A 14767-nucleotide genomic window follows, 5' to 3' on the forward strand; every position below is an offset into this window, starting at 1 on the left:
GCACACTCTCTGTCTCTGTCTCTGTCTCTGTCTCTCTCTCAGTCTCTCTCTCTCTCTCTCTCTCTCTCTCTCTCTCTCTCTCTCTCTCTCTCACACACACACACACACACACACACACACACACACACACACACACACACACACACACACATCTCTGCTTCCTCATCCCTGGATCACTACCTCTTTCTCCTAATCTTATATCCCCTGATCTCTGCCTCTCTATCTCTGGGTCCCAAGCCCCATTTTCTCCTTTTGCCTCTTCGCCAACTCTGTCTCCACCATCTCTGTCTCCCTCATTCCTCCCACACCTGGCCTCCCAGGATCATTTCTCCTATTGCTATATTCTCATTTCTGAGGCAGCATACTGTAATGAACAAGACATTAGGCTTAAGATTTAAAAGAACCTGGGTTCAAATCCTGCCTTAGGCTCTTACTAGTTGTATGGCTCTAGGAAAGTCATCATACCTTATTTTCCTCTTCTATAAAATACGGGATTAGATTTCATGACCTCCAAGGTCCTTTCTATTTCTAAAGCCATGGACCTATAGATCAGTGATCTTCCCATCTCTGTCTTACTTTCTCCTCATCCATCTGTCCTCTTTCCTTAAGTCATTATTTCTGTTTTTTAAATATCCACATCATCTTCTTGGGCTTCTCAGCTACATTTTACATTATTATCTATCCTTTTCCTTCCAGAAAATCTTTTCTCCCTTATTTTCCACAGTGCTGTTTTCTTCTGGCTTTTCTCGTATCTCTCTAACCATTCCTCTGTCTCTCAGGCTTCATAAATAGAGCCTTAGTATCCAGAACATTGGGAGGGGGTGGTATGAAGTGGTAAAAGCCCTTATGAATGATACCTTGGTCATATTACTCTTGACATTCTGATTACTCCTGGCATTCCTGTCAAACATTCCTGGTCTAGAGTAGTAAATAGCAACACGCTTTGGAAAACGAGTCATTCACTGGCTCCTTATTTTCCTTTGTCCCCTTAAACACAAGTTTCCCCCAGGATCCTACCCTTAGCCCTCTTCTTTCTCTATCTCTGCCCTGACAATTTCTTCTACTTCCATGGTTCAGTTATTACCATCTCTGTGCAGATGATATCCAAACAATCATCATAAACAGCTCCCCTGAGCTCCAGTCCTACTGGCAGAGACATTACTAGCAAGTTTTGCCCTGGGAATGTGTTATGAAATAACATAACATCATGTTAACTTTCTAAGACAAATTTGGTTGTCAGGGAAGAGATCTAGAGCACTAAGAAGTTGCCACTGAGTAAACCATTGCATGCAAGATACTAATCCTCATCGTTTCTATGTTTCTGATTGATTATGAGTGCCATTGGTGCCCTGTAAATATTGGCGCCCTTGGGCAGCACATCGGTCACCTAGTCTTGTTTTATGTTTCTTCTAATTGGATATTTTCCACAAGGATGTTCTTATAGCTGGTCAAACTCAACCTTAAGTCAAACCTTTTCCTCAAAACTTTGCCCCATTTCACTCCTCTCTCTTTAAGTGCTCTAGTGTTATCGGAGCAGTGTAAGAAGAATGCATGGAAAGACAAGATGGTGGAGTATCAAGAAGCAATGCGGTTGAGCTCTTGTCCGCAAATCCTCCATACAGATCTAGAAAATGCACGACTCAATCCTGATGGGGAAATCCAGAAAAAGTCACAGTGAGTTCTTCCTCCATCTCAGATTGACATAGGGAGACAGAGAGGTCTGGTGATGTTGAGGACAGGGTTGGGGCAAGAATACATTCCACTCCAGCTTTCAGGGATGTGGTGATTAATTATTAATAACCGAGGAAACAATCTAAGCAAGCGTAATTTATTAACTAGGCAGTCAGAATGAATGTCAGTGGATTACCCAGTCGGTCCAAAGAATATAGAGTGAAGCAGAGTTTTATATACAAAAAACAATCAAATAAGACCAATTAGTTATAATAAAAACTATAAACCAAGATACTAATTTGATTTCTAATTGGTGGAAAGATATGGGCTTTCCAAGTTGGGAGGAGAATGAGTAGGTTTCCAGGTCTTCTATTCATAAAATGAAAAGATGCTGATGAATTACATCCCCCTGCCCATATGAAACAATAGGTGGCTTATATAACTAGTTTCCTGTGAATGAATAACAGAAAAAAAAACAAAACAAAATGGAAGAGAAAATATGTGGAAATACAATATGGAGTCGGTTTTTGTGAGATAGAACCTCATTAGTCCTTTTGATTCCCACATCAAATCAACTCCATTTTGTAATTGGTCTTCATTTTGTCTCATCAGGGAGAGGCTCTGTACCAGGGCAAGAGGATGTCTGAGAAACGGGGCACTCCCGAACCCATACTAGGTCACTCTGATAGGGACAGAAGCAAATTAGAATTTTTGTTACCCACTATTCAGTTCTGGGTCAGAGGTCCAGAGCAGACCTAGAAGGGCAGGAACCTCAGGCCAAAGGGAAGGTTGACCATTCTGTCATTCTGAATCCATAGTGCTTTCTGACTGACTGATAAGAGTTGAATGTAGCATCAATTCCCTCCTGCATGGATGCAAGCCCATGTCAGGAATATGTAGACCTCAGACTAGCGGAGTAGCAATCATACTTTTCCCTGGATCAAACCACTCTGTTAGGAGTTAGGTTGCCAGCCTGCCCTGAAGTCCTAGAATAACACAAGACTCCATATCCCAAGAAAGTAGCAACAAGACCAGCTTAGATCTTTCTTGAAAAAATGTGACAGATCCTGCTCTAATATCAAGTCTTAACTCAGGAAGTAGGCTAGAAGAATGGGCAAACAAAAAAAGAACCTTACCATATTTCGCTATTATGGTGGCAGGGATGCTCAATACACAAATGCAGAGAGAGTGACTCCAAAATACCAACAAATTATGCTGCAGAGAAAAATAGTGTTTGAGCAAAAACTCAATTAGAATTCTTGGAAGAGCTGAAGCAAAGGTTTTTTTTATTAAAAAAATTTTTAATAAATGAAATAAGAATTCTTGAGGGGGAAAATGGAAAAGAACTGAGACCTATAGAAGAAAGAATTAGAAAGGAAATCAATAGCTTGACACAAGAGGTACAAAATCTTGACCAAGCAACACAATCCCTGAAATTTAGAATGGAACAAACTGAAGCAAATGACTCCATGAAACAACAAAAAATATTAAGACAAAGTCAAAAGACTGAAAAAATAGAAGAAAATATAAGCTTATCTTGCAGAAAAAGAAAAAATGGTCTGGAAAATAGATTGGGGAAAAGGAAAATGAAAATCATTGTACTATCTGAATTCAGAACCAAGAAAAAGAACCTAGTTGTTACACACTTCAAGAAGTTTTAAAAGAAAACTGCCTGGATCTCTTAGAACCAGAGAGCGAAGTGGAAGTTGAAAGAATCCACTAGTCACTTCTTGGGGGAAAAAAAGCCCAAAAGAAAACCACCAGTATGATCTGATGCTGAGTGAAGTGAACAGAACCAGAACAATTTATACAGTGACAATATGATAAAGGCAAACAACTTTGAAAGAGTTATGAACTTTGACCAGCATAATTACCAACCACCATTCCAGAAGACTAATGGTGACAGATACTGTCCACTTCCTGGTAGAGAGGTGAAGGACTCAATGCAGAATGAGACACATTTTGGGAGGGGGAAACATGGTCAATATAGGAATTTTTGATTGACTATACTTGTTTTGTAACAGGGTTAGTTTTTCCTTAGCTCTCAAGTTCGGTGTAGGGAGTGGTAGGAGGATGAGAAGGCAGATTTTTGCTGATTGGGAAAAATATATATATGTATATATGTATATATATATGTATATTATTTAAAAGAAAAAAGGATGCATGCAATTCTTTCCTTCCCCCCTGCACTTTAGGTGAATCTCTTGCAAAGAATTTATGGGAGGACTCAAATTGACTTTGTGTAAGATGGCTTTGGGTAGGATGGAGTGGTGTGATCTCCATTTTTGTTGGGAATACCTATACTGATGAGATGATAGAGCCCCTGAAATATCGGAGAGTATCTCTCAAATCCATTCTCTCTTCTTCATTCATAGTCCCTAGTTCAAGTCTGCACTCCTATTGTCTTTCCTACATAACGGTCTCTCCCTCCTGCCATAATCCTATTCCTAATGCACAGATCTGTCATGCATCTGTCTAAAAATCTTTAATAATTTCCCATTTCCTACAAGTATAAATTTCTTTTTTTAATTTTATTTTTATTGTCATGTAAAACACACTTCCATATTGGTCACTGTTGTAAGATTAAACATATATAACCATAACCCCCCAAATAAAACTATCGATACGCCAATGTGACTGTAACGGTTCTTTCTCTGGAGGTAGATCACATTCCCTGTCATGTCTTTCAGTTTTGTCCCAGATCAGTACATTGCTGAGAGTAGCCAATTTTTCACAGATAATCATTGCCTAATATTGCTGTTATTGGGTACGGTTCTCTCAGTTTTTCTTATTTCTCTCTGCATCAGTTCATGCAGATCCTCCCAGATTTTTCTGAAATCATCTTGCTTATTTCTTAGAGCAAAATAGTATTCCATTACCAACATGTACCACAATTTTTTCCACCATTCCCCAAATGATGGCAAGTATAAATTTCTGATTCCAACTTCCAAGATATCATAATCTGGTTCCAAACTTTAATTTTTCCAGTCTTCCTTCATACTATTCCCAACCCCATACTCTCTGTTTCAAGCAAATTGAACTACTAGCTGTTTGCCCTCTTCTACTTTTCTTTCCTTTTATTTGAGTCATATATTTTGCCTAGAGTGGTCTGTCACTCCAACCTGCCCTCCCCAAAACTGTTTCCTTCCTTTAAGACCCAACTCATGGGCCTCCTCCTTCATGAAGCCTTCCTTCAAAATCTTTTCCCTTCTCATCCCCAGGAAAATGATTTCTTTCTCATAAAATTTCTCAAGTTACTTTGCCTAGATTTCTTAGATTTTCTTTCCACCTTTCTTTGATCATTCTTTTTTGGTAGGGAAAAAAAGTAGCTAATTGAAAATGGAGTACTTCTTCCTTCTTTCTTGTGTATTGTGTCTATTTGTGTATATTTCCCATTTCCCCATTGGATTATTAACTTCTTGGACCTATAATGAAAAAAAAAATTGCTCTCTACCTCTAGGGAGAGATCTGATGAACTGATGATGACTGAAGCATACTTTCCCCACTTTCTTCACATTTCTTACTTTTATTTTTTATTATTTTTATCAGAATTTTGCATGACTTCATATGTATAATTGAATGTCATATTGCTTGCTTTCTCAATACGTGGGGAAGGAACAGAAAGGGAGAGAGAGGATTTGAAAACTAAAATAAAAATAAAACAAAATTTAAAATAATTTAAAAAAAACTATAAGCTTCTTGAGGGCCTGCAGGGCACATGTCTTATCACCAGGGCTTAGTGCAGTGCTCTATTAATATTTTTGTTAGATTAAGTTGTTTCCATACCTGATTCTCCCATCTCTTGTACCTCCATTTCTCTTTCCCCATTTCTGTCTCTCTAGCCCGACTTCTTTATTTTGACCTGTTTCATTCCAAAGATCATTCTTTTTTGGTAGAGAAAAAAAAGTAGCTAATTGAGAATTGAGTATTTCTTCCTTCTGTTATCACTTTCTTATTTTTCCTCTGAATTTCCTCTTTCTCCCCAAAATAGATAAAAATGCCTGATGTGTTCACCTTAAAATTTCCCCTAGCCTTTTGCTCTTGTGGATTTTCAAGTTCCTAACATAAAAAAACACAAAAACAAACAAACAAACATGGAATTCTTTTGTACCCATCCTCATGTGTCTGTGTTTTTGTATCCACAGATCCACAGCAGATCGAATGGGCCCAGTAGGGGGCCGAAGCCTAGAAGCTGGTGAGGGCCCTGAGGTTTTGGAGGGCCATGGGGTACCTCCAAGGAATTCACTCACATTCTTGGATGGGGCCTTAGGCCTTGGCATACTAGGAGTCAGTGCTCGCCTGGTCCTGGCCCTGGCTGGTCCAGCTATTATGCTCCTGCTGCTGTTTCTAATGTTGAGTTTCCTGACTTTTGACCTTATCCATGGGTAAGAAGGCTAGATTCCGGGGCCTCCGCCCCAGCTCACCCCGGTTTCTGGGCCCTCGTGCTTTGGCCTCAGTCTGACTTTGGGTTCTCCTTTCCTTGTAGGCCCCAGGAGTTGCCTCTGCCTCGAAGGCCAATGTTTAGACCCCTTGGCCTGGGAGCAGGGGGTGAAGGCCCCCGCTTGCGAGAACCACTGCTCCCACCTACCCTGAGTCATGTCCTGGATGGATTCCTTCTCCTCACAGGCCTAGGGCTGATCCTTGGGGCCGTGATGCCCTTCAGCATCTTCAGCCTTGTAGTTAGCCTCTGGCCTATGGCCTGAAGCAAAGCCTCTCTTCTCCAGGAACCAGCAGTCTAATTAGGCCTCCTCACAGAAAATACATGAGAATTGTCCCAGCCTCTGGCTCTGAATTTCCTTTCCAGTTGCCTCTAGGTCTCAGTTTTCTCCCTCTTTGGGGTGAGTGGCTTGGAAAGAAGGCCCTAAACTAGTTCCAGGTCTCAGGGTTTGAAGCGGATTCAGTCTAGGAGGCCAAGAAGACTCTAGAGTCAACTTTGACTCACTAGTCTAAACCTTGGAGCCTTAAACAAGAGTCTAAAACCAGTGGGGTTGCAAGGAGGCCTTTCAATCCCTTCTCCCACACAGCTAGAATCCTAGGATTTCTAGTTCACAAGGGCTTGTAGAGAGCTTTGGGTTCAACCCCCTTGTTTTTTGGAATAGATGGAGACTGGGGGAGGCAAAGGGATTTGTTCACAAGTACGCAGGGAGTAAGGAGAAAAATTTCATGAACTTTCAGGGTCCAAGAGTTTGGGGTCATGGTAGATTATGGGGCAAATCTTGGCCGGGAGACTCTGGGGAATAGAGTTAGAGAGAAGAGGAGAGACAGGCTTCTGGTCTAGGAAAAGAGAGAGAGAGTTCTATGGTGGTTCATCTTCTTTCTGTCTGCTGACTAAATTGAGAGGGATGCAGGTCAGATCCCAGGCAGGCTTTTGGCCAGAAAGTATGGAGAAACCAAGGAATGGAGAGAGGAGAAGCCGGGGTGAAATGCCTTTCCTTGGAGAGCTAGGAGGGACCTTGGAGTTCATCTAGTCCAAACCTTTCATTTTACCAAAGGAGAAACTGAGACCCACAGGAGTCACTACAGCACCAAGCTAGATCTTGGCCCAGAGAGCCCCTTCTAGCTGGAGGTTCCCAATAGTTTGTGCCTCCTGTGGCAAAAGACTTTAAGATACTCTGGTTTTTCAGGTCTATGGCCAGAGAGTGCTGGTCACTGAGCTCCAGATAAAGAAAGGGAAAAAAAAAAAAAAAGGCTGGGACTAGAGCCTGGACTCCACAGTCCAATGGGCTCTGTTTTCTGAGGTCCTGTCCCTCCCCCTCCCCCAAGGCCCGGGTCACAATGGGGTCCCCTGGGGTAGGGTGGAGGTGGGGAGGCTGGGAGCCAGGTTGCAGGGGTTCCTTCCCAGCTCTGCATAGGGAGCTGGCGGTGACGACATGACCAAGGCTGTTCTGCCGGGAGGTGAGTCTAGCCCCACAATGGCCCTGGTGTGTCTCTCCCTCTCTGTCCCCTCTAGGATCCTCTCCCTCCTCTTCTCTATTCACTCTTGTCTCCTTGTTTCTTGTCTCTTTCCTCCCTTTTCCTCTCTCTTGGGTCCCCCTGCCCTTTGCCTTGTCTCTAACTTTGCCCCTTTCCCTCTGGATCAGAGGAATACTGTACTCTAACTAGATTCCAGGAAAGCACTTGATAGATCCCTGGGGTCCATCTGGAGAGATGGGAGCTAGACAACAAAACGGATGGACCCGGCAAAGGGGAAACCCAAAGAAGAGTCATTAACCAGGCATCCCTGACTCCAGGTCAGCTCTCTAGCCAAGTGCCCTCGGGATCTATGCCATTTACCATTTTTATCAAGGGCTTTTTAACGTGGACATTTTTATCAATTACTCAGAGGGACAGCTAGTACTAGATAATATAGAATCAGGACCCAAAGGCTCTAAGCAGGTTAAAGTGTTGACCCAGATCTAAGCAGATGAAATTTAATAGGGATAAACATAAAGTCCTAAACGTGGGTTTGAAACCTCATATTCTTTAGTACAGGATAAGTAAGTCATGACTAGTTAGGTGGTTGATGCTCCACTGGATCCATTCTCATCAATGGGGGTAGTCCCTTCGTTGGTGTGGATCACATCCGCCACACATGCCTATCTTTGCCCATTTCTGTACAACTCTTGTCCATACCCTCACAGAAATGCACCAGAGCAGGGCCACCCAATGAGCCCTCTGACCCCTCATTCTCTTGAGATCACACGGATGCTAAGGGAGTCATCCCTTACATTGATGGGTCCATCTTTTTCCCAAGCCACTGGAAAATTGGAAAAATTCCATTCCATTCCCACCTAGTTCATTTATATTTTATGTAAAATTTTATTTTGTTTTCAATCATATTCTGGACTCTTCAAAGATAAAGGACTAGAGAGATTCTGTGTCTAACAGCATCTGTAGGAAGATCCCTATGGAACTTGGACTGACTCCTGCCAATGTTTCCATAAACCTGTTTCTCATCTTAGCCCGTATCAGTATATACTGATATACTGTGTATATATATATATATATACATATATATATATATACAGTATACACATACTGTGTATATATATATACAGTATACAGTATACTGATATATATACACATATACACACACACATATATATGTATGTATATGTATGTATGTATGTATATAGATATACAAATCACAAAGGTGATTTGCCACTGGTCTGTATGCTTTTTTTTTTAAACTTATCTTCTGTCTTAGTATTAATACTAAATACTGGTTCCAAGGCAGAAAAGTGGTAAGAGCTAGGCTATTGAGGTTAAGTGACTTTCCCAGGGTCACTCTTGAACCCAGGACTTCCTGGCTCTAGACCTGGCTCTCAACCCACCTACTTGCCCCAGTCAATATACACTTATTAAACATATACTATGTACCAGGCTTTGTGCTCTCTATGGATACAAAGTCAAAAAATGGGGTCTGCCCTTAAGGAGTATACAATTTAATGAAGGGGATCAAGGGCACACAAATATGTACCATCAAGCTAAGATAAATAGGAAACAACTTAGAGGGGTATGGGACAGCTAGATGGTTCAGCAGATAGAAAGCCAGATCTAGACAAGAGGTCCTGGGTTCAAATCTGCCCTCAGAAACTTCCTAGCTGCATGTCCCTGGGCAAGTCACTTAACCTCAATTGCCTAGCCCTTACTGCTCTTCTGCCTAGGGTTTGATACTCAGTATCAATTCTAAGAAGGCATGGGTCTAAAAAAAAAAAAAGAGGGGGCAAGGGCATAAATTGTAAGAAGCCTGGAAAAGTGGGAAGGTCCAGATTATAAAGGACTTTGAATGCCAAATAGAGGATTTTGTACTTGAATCTAAGGAGATAGGAAGCTATTGGAGTTTATTGAGTTGACCCACATGTGTTTTAAGGAAAATCACTTTAGCATGAGATGGACCAGAATGGAGAGAGACTTGTGGCAAGCAGACCAACCAAGCAGGCATGAGAAAATGAGAGCCTTTACCAGGGCGGTGGTGTCAGAGGAAGACTGTGTTATTCTTTGCCTTGTGTTTAGGCATATCCCTCACCAAAATAGACTCCAGTCTCACTCCAGTTTTAATCTTCACTCTTCACCAGAGCTGTGTGTTTGCTTTATTCAGCCCAAACAGCCTTAGGCTACTGCCTTCCAAGCCAGTTTGCTATTGTAGAAGTCCTATCTCCAGCAAATCTCCCCAGGCTCCAAAATCCAATTGCAGGCTTCTCTTAAAGACACCTTTTATATGGCTTCTCATGGCATCTCTTGGGCTGGCATTCCCACTTGTTCGAGCCCTCCATGTACTCCAAAGGCTAGAAAACTAGTCCTGGGGGATGTTAGTGGCTTTCAAGATCAATAGGAGCCAAAAGAGTGATGTGACAACAAAACAAAGCATCAAAATGTTTTGATGTCCAATTCAGCCAACACTTATTATTAAGCACCTGCTCTCTATTCAAGGCACTGTGCAAGGTGATGGGGAAACCTAGGAAGAAATCAGAGTCGCTGTTATGAGAGGGGAAGAGGAGACAATGTGTAAATAGAAAGTAATCTGAAGAGAAAGAGGGCGCTCACACCCTGAAGGAGAAGCCAAGGTTATAGACATAGTACAGGGTACCCACGACAAAGGTAAAGATGCTAAAAGATGGTGATAAGAAGGGGAAGGTATTCTAGACATGGATGACAGTCCTGAATGAAGGACCCAGAGAAAAGAGATAGAGCTCAGAGAACAGTCGGTAGACTGTCCCAGACTGCATTTAGAAAAGGAGGAAAGGGATAGAGGATTCAGTGGTTTAGTGGATAGGGTGCCAGAACCTGGAGACAGGAGATCCTGGATTCAAATCTGACCCCAGACACTTCCTAGCTGTGTGACTCTGGGTAAGTCACTTAACCCCCATTGCCTAGCCCTTACCACTCTTTTGCCTTGGAATTGATACCTAATGTTGATTCTAAGACAGAGGTACGGGTTTAAAAAAGAAGAAAAGCAAAGGATGTGTTATGTCCTGTTTTCATTCATCACATTCAGACTATACCTGTAATAGTGCATTCAGTTCTGGCACCACATTTTATGAAAGATAGTGACAAACGATGAGGATAATTACAACATATTATTACTTATTTGGAATTACTTAGAGGTGGCAGAAAATAAAAACAATTCTTGAGTTATCACCTCATATCCATCAGATTGGCAAAATGACAAAAGATGAAACAGTAAATGTCAGCAGGCCCCATGGAAAGACAAGCATCTGAATGCACTTGGAGTTATGAACTGGTCCAACTGTTCTAGAAAACAATTTTGAATTAAATGAAAAAATTCACTAAACTTGGTATCCCCTTTGACCCAGTGATATTATACTACTAGGTATATACCACAACGATGCCAAAGACAAAGGAAAGGGTTACACATACATAGAAAACGTTAGAGTAAAACTTTAGAGTAGCAAAAAACTGGAAAGTGGGTGCCCACTGATTGATTGGGGAGTGGATGAATAGGTTGCAGCATATCAGTAAAGTAGAATATGATTGTGCCATCAAGCATGACAGAGAAGGATTTATATATGATTCAGAGCAAAATAAGCAGAAGTAGGAAAACAACATATATGATCAGAATAATGTAGCTGAAAACAACTCTGAAAGACTTGAGAACACTGATCAAATGCAGTGACCAGTGGTGACTTTAGATGCAGTGATTCCCAAAGTGGGTGCCACCGCCCCCTGGTGGGTGCTGCAGTGATCCAGAGAAGCGGTGATGGCCACAGATGCATTTATCTTGCCTATTAATTGCTATTAAAACTTAAAAAAATTAATTTCCAGGGGACTAAGTAATATTTTTTTTTCTGGAAAGGGGGTGGCAGGCCAAAAAAGTTTGGGAACCACTGCTAGAGGATTGACCACAAAGTATGCCACCTGCTTCCCAATGGACAGGAAGAAGACAATATAGGTCCAAGACGTATACGTTTTCAGACATTGCCAATGCATTGACTTGTTTTGCAAGATCATAATTCTTTTTTACAACAGTGGTTTCTATGAGAGGTGGAGTCATTGAGAAGTAATAGGAATAATGCAAAAAAAGAATTACATCAATAAAAGTTAAAAATAAAATAATTATTAAAAGCGAGAAGTGATATAAAGGATATAATAAAAGAGATGTATGAATGGAAAGAGAAGTGAGCTGGTCCTAGAGCAAAAACAGATAGTCTGTATACTCATTGTTATGCACAAAATGTCACAATAAGCTAAAGAAAGCCCCCCTCCACCATACTGAATCGACCCCATTGGGAAGGATTTCTGGGAAGGCATGCACAAGTCACATAGGGTGAGTAGTTATAGATAGATTGTAATATGGAAAAATAGAAGGAGGACCATATCAAAGTGATCAGAGATCTGTCCAGCATGGACAAGTTTAGAAAGTATGCAGAATGATAAAGGGGCTTGAAACCTATTGAGAACTATTTGATAGAAATGGGAAAGATAGAAGAAGACTTGGGGAGAATACTTGAATTTGAAAAATAGTCCTATAGAATATACATTAGACTTGTCCACTTAACCCCAGAGGACAGAAAGAGGAGCAAAGGGAAGAAGTTTCAGAAAGATATATTGAGGCTCAATTAAAAAAAAAAAGAAATTCCTAAAATCAGGGCAATCCAAATGTGGAATTGACTGCCTCAGAGGTATTGGGTCTAATTAAAAGTCTTCAAGCAAAGGCTGGATGGATGGCCACTTGTCAGGAATGTTCTAGAGAGAATTATTGTTCAGGGACAGGTTGGATTATACCCTCTGAAGCCCCTTCTACCTCTTATATTCCATGATTCTGTTCCCTTTCTAATCCCATCTTCTATCTCCTTCCCTGGTTCATTCTTATATTCTCTTGATGTCTCATTTCTTCTCCTTTCTCCTCCCCACTCTTGTTTACTTCCCTGGCACATATTTCTGCTATTCCTTCTTGGACACTTCCCTGTCTCTCACCTCTCCTGCCTCTTTTCTGCTTCTGGTTCCTCAGTTCACCCCTCTTCCTGCCACTCATCTCTTCCTTTGTTTCCTCCTTTATTCTCTTCTTTCTTAACTTCTGTCATGAATTTCAGAGATCCTAGAGCCCATTTGCTTTCCTGGGGCAGTTTAATCAGTTTCCAAGGAGAAACATGGAGTGTTGGGCTCCTCCTGGACCCTTGGGTTTCGGGGGACAAAGCCCAATGAAAGCCTGACAAGTCATCAAGGAAAGATGTACTGCACAGGCAATTGGCTAGATATTACCACCAGTCTATACTTGCTCCCTTGCCCCTGCCTTTGTCTCTGACTCCTTTTCTCACGATCTGCGTTCTCAGGGTTGGAGGGGCTGGTTCCAAGCTTCTGCCAGTACTTTAAGGATCTGTAGCTACTTTCTCTGTAGATGTAGCTGACACAGACTGCACCCTCCCGCGACTTAGCAGATGGTCCCTGTAGCTGCTGTGTTCCAAAAAGTTCAAGCGCTGGCTGACTTTCTCAGGTGATGAGCCTCTCCACAGTTTGCTCGAGAGGCTTGATTTCTTCTGGAATAGTCTTCCAGAGCCCTGGTTCCATTCTAGGATGAGGCACTGGAAGAAAAGTGCTGAACCTCTCAGTTAACCCCAGCAGCAACAGGGACCTGAGGAGGTTGCTCTAGGCTAGCAGCCTACAAAAACTGACTGATCTCAGCTGTCAGCTTCACGGAACTGCCTAGGCTTCTCCGGATTCCTCAGCTTCGGCTTCAGAGGGAGGACCAGGCGACATTTAGCCTTTTGCTTTTTCTCCTTTTCTAAGCCGTCCTGATCCTTGGTCCTCCCTAAGCTCTCTGACCTTCTTCTGTACACGAGCACAGGGCAGATTCCGGGTTAGATAGGCCTTCAAGACTCTTCACTGAAGTGTTTCCGAAGGTTAGAGACCCTGGCCTTAGGGCTGGGTTCTTGGAGTCAGACAAGGTTCCAAGCAAGACCCGGGTGGTTTCTCATTCCCAGGCTGTTCCCAGGGAATGCTACTTCTCCCCTCCCCTTTCAGCACCGCACTGCTTTAAGATCATAGCCTGTGCCTCCCCAGATACTTTGGGATTACAAACTTCTGCCCGGGGCTGCTTCAGAAGCACTGCCCAAGACTTAGAATCAACCTCTTCCCAGCCCCGTATTTGCTCTAGTGTTTAGAATCAGTCCCGTACTTGGAATGTAGCGATGCGAGTATTACTCCGCTCTCCCGCGAGTACTTTCAGACCACTTCCCACTAGGTGCTTTGAAATCCCTCTTTCTTTCCCTTTCCCTTCCGGGAGGTGCTTTGGGATCCCTCTTTCCTTGCTTCTTTGGGCTCACAAATTTCCTTCCGCTCCCCGCGCTTTGGGATCGGCTCCCCTTAGGGACTTTCCTTCCCATTAGTGTCGGGATCACAGCTCTTCCCCTTCCCCCCTCGCCAGGTGCACCGGGTCGATGCAGCGGTCCAGAGCGGAGGTGGCGACGGATGAAGCGGGGGCGGGAGAGGGCTTGAGGCAGAGCTGGCGGAGCTGGTCTCTGTGGAGAGCCTGGGAGCAGTGGTGGGAGGGCCCGAACGGCGGCCGGCGGCGCTGGACCACCTGGTGTTCTTCGTCCTGCTGGTGGGTGCCCTTGCAGCGGGGCCTGTGGCTGCTTGAATCCGGGCTCTACCTGCTGCTGTCCCTGGGTTTGTGCCATGCTCTCTTCACCACGGGTTGCCACCTGCTGCGTTCTCTCTGGCCCGTAGTGGCCGCTGTGTGGAAGCATCTTCTGCCTGCCCTGCTGCTCATGGCCTTGAGTGCGTTGCCGGCCCTGCTTTTTGCCGCCTCCTTTCTTCTGCTCCTCTCTACCTTGCTCAGCCTGCTGGGGCTACTGACTGGAATGACCCGGCCTGGACCTGTCATCAGCCTCAATTCTGGCCTCGACCCCGGTCCCAGGCCCATCTAATACAAGGGACCACTATCTGCCCCTAATACGGCCCCAAATCCAGCCTTGGCCTTGAACCCGTCCTCAACCCCATCCAATACAAGGGACGGGCTTTGCCCTCTGCCACCGCCTCTAGCCTCATGGGTCTCCTCTGTTTGGTTTGGTCCCGTTGAGTCCTGCCCTTGCTCTCTTTCTCTCAGCCTCCTGTGCACTTTGGCTCCATCAGACCCAGGAGTTCCCCTTTGTCCAGC

At 43.3% G+C, this 14767-nt stretch overlaps 2 protein-coding genes across 2 annotated transcripts; both read left to right on the forward strand.

Moving 5' to 3' along the window:
• The first annotated feature begins 1564 nt into the window (after positions 1–1564).
• Positions 1565–6374, forward strand: C6H20orf141 (chromosome 6 C20orf141 homolog). The gene is made up of 3 exons (XM_044681794.1): positions 1565–1674; positions 5817–6056; positions 6158–6374. The coding sequence occupies exons 1-3, from the start codon at positions 1565–1567 to the stop codon at positions 6372–6374; spliced, it is 567 nt and encodes a 188-aa protein (XP_044537729.1).
• A 7674-nt stretch (positions 6375–14048) lies between these two features.
• TMEM239 (transmembrane protein 239) lies at positions 14049–14537 on the forward strand. Its single transcript, XM_044680594.1, has one exon. It carries the CDS (start codon positions 14049–14051, stop codon positions 14535–14537), a length of 489 nt encoding a protein of 162 aa, XP_044536529.1.
• Positions 14538–14767: the final 230 nt, after the last annotated feature.

Source organism: Gracilinanus agilis, chromosome 6 (genome assembly GCF_016433145.1).
Source record: "Gracilinanus agilis isolate LMUSP501 chromosome 6, AgileGrace, whole genome shotgun sequence".
NCBI lineage: Eukaryota > Metazoa > Chordata > Mammalia > Didelphimorphia > Didelphidae > Gracilinanus > Gracilinanus agilis.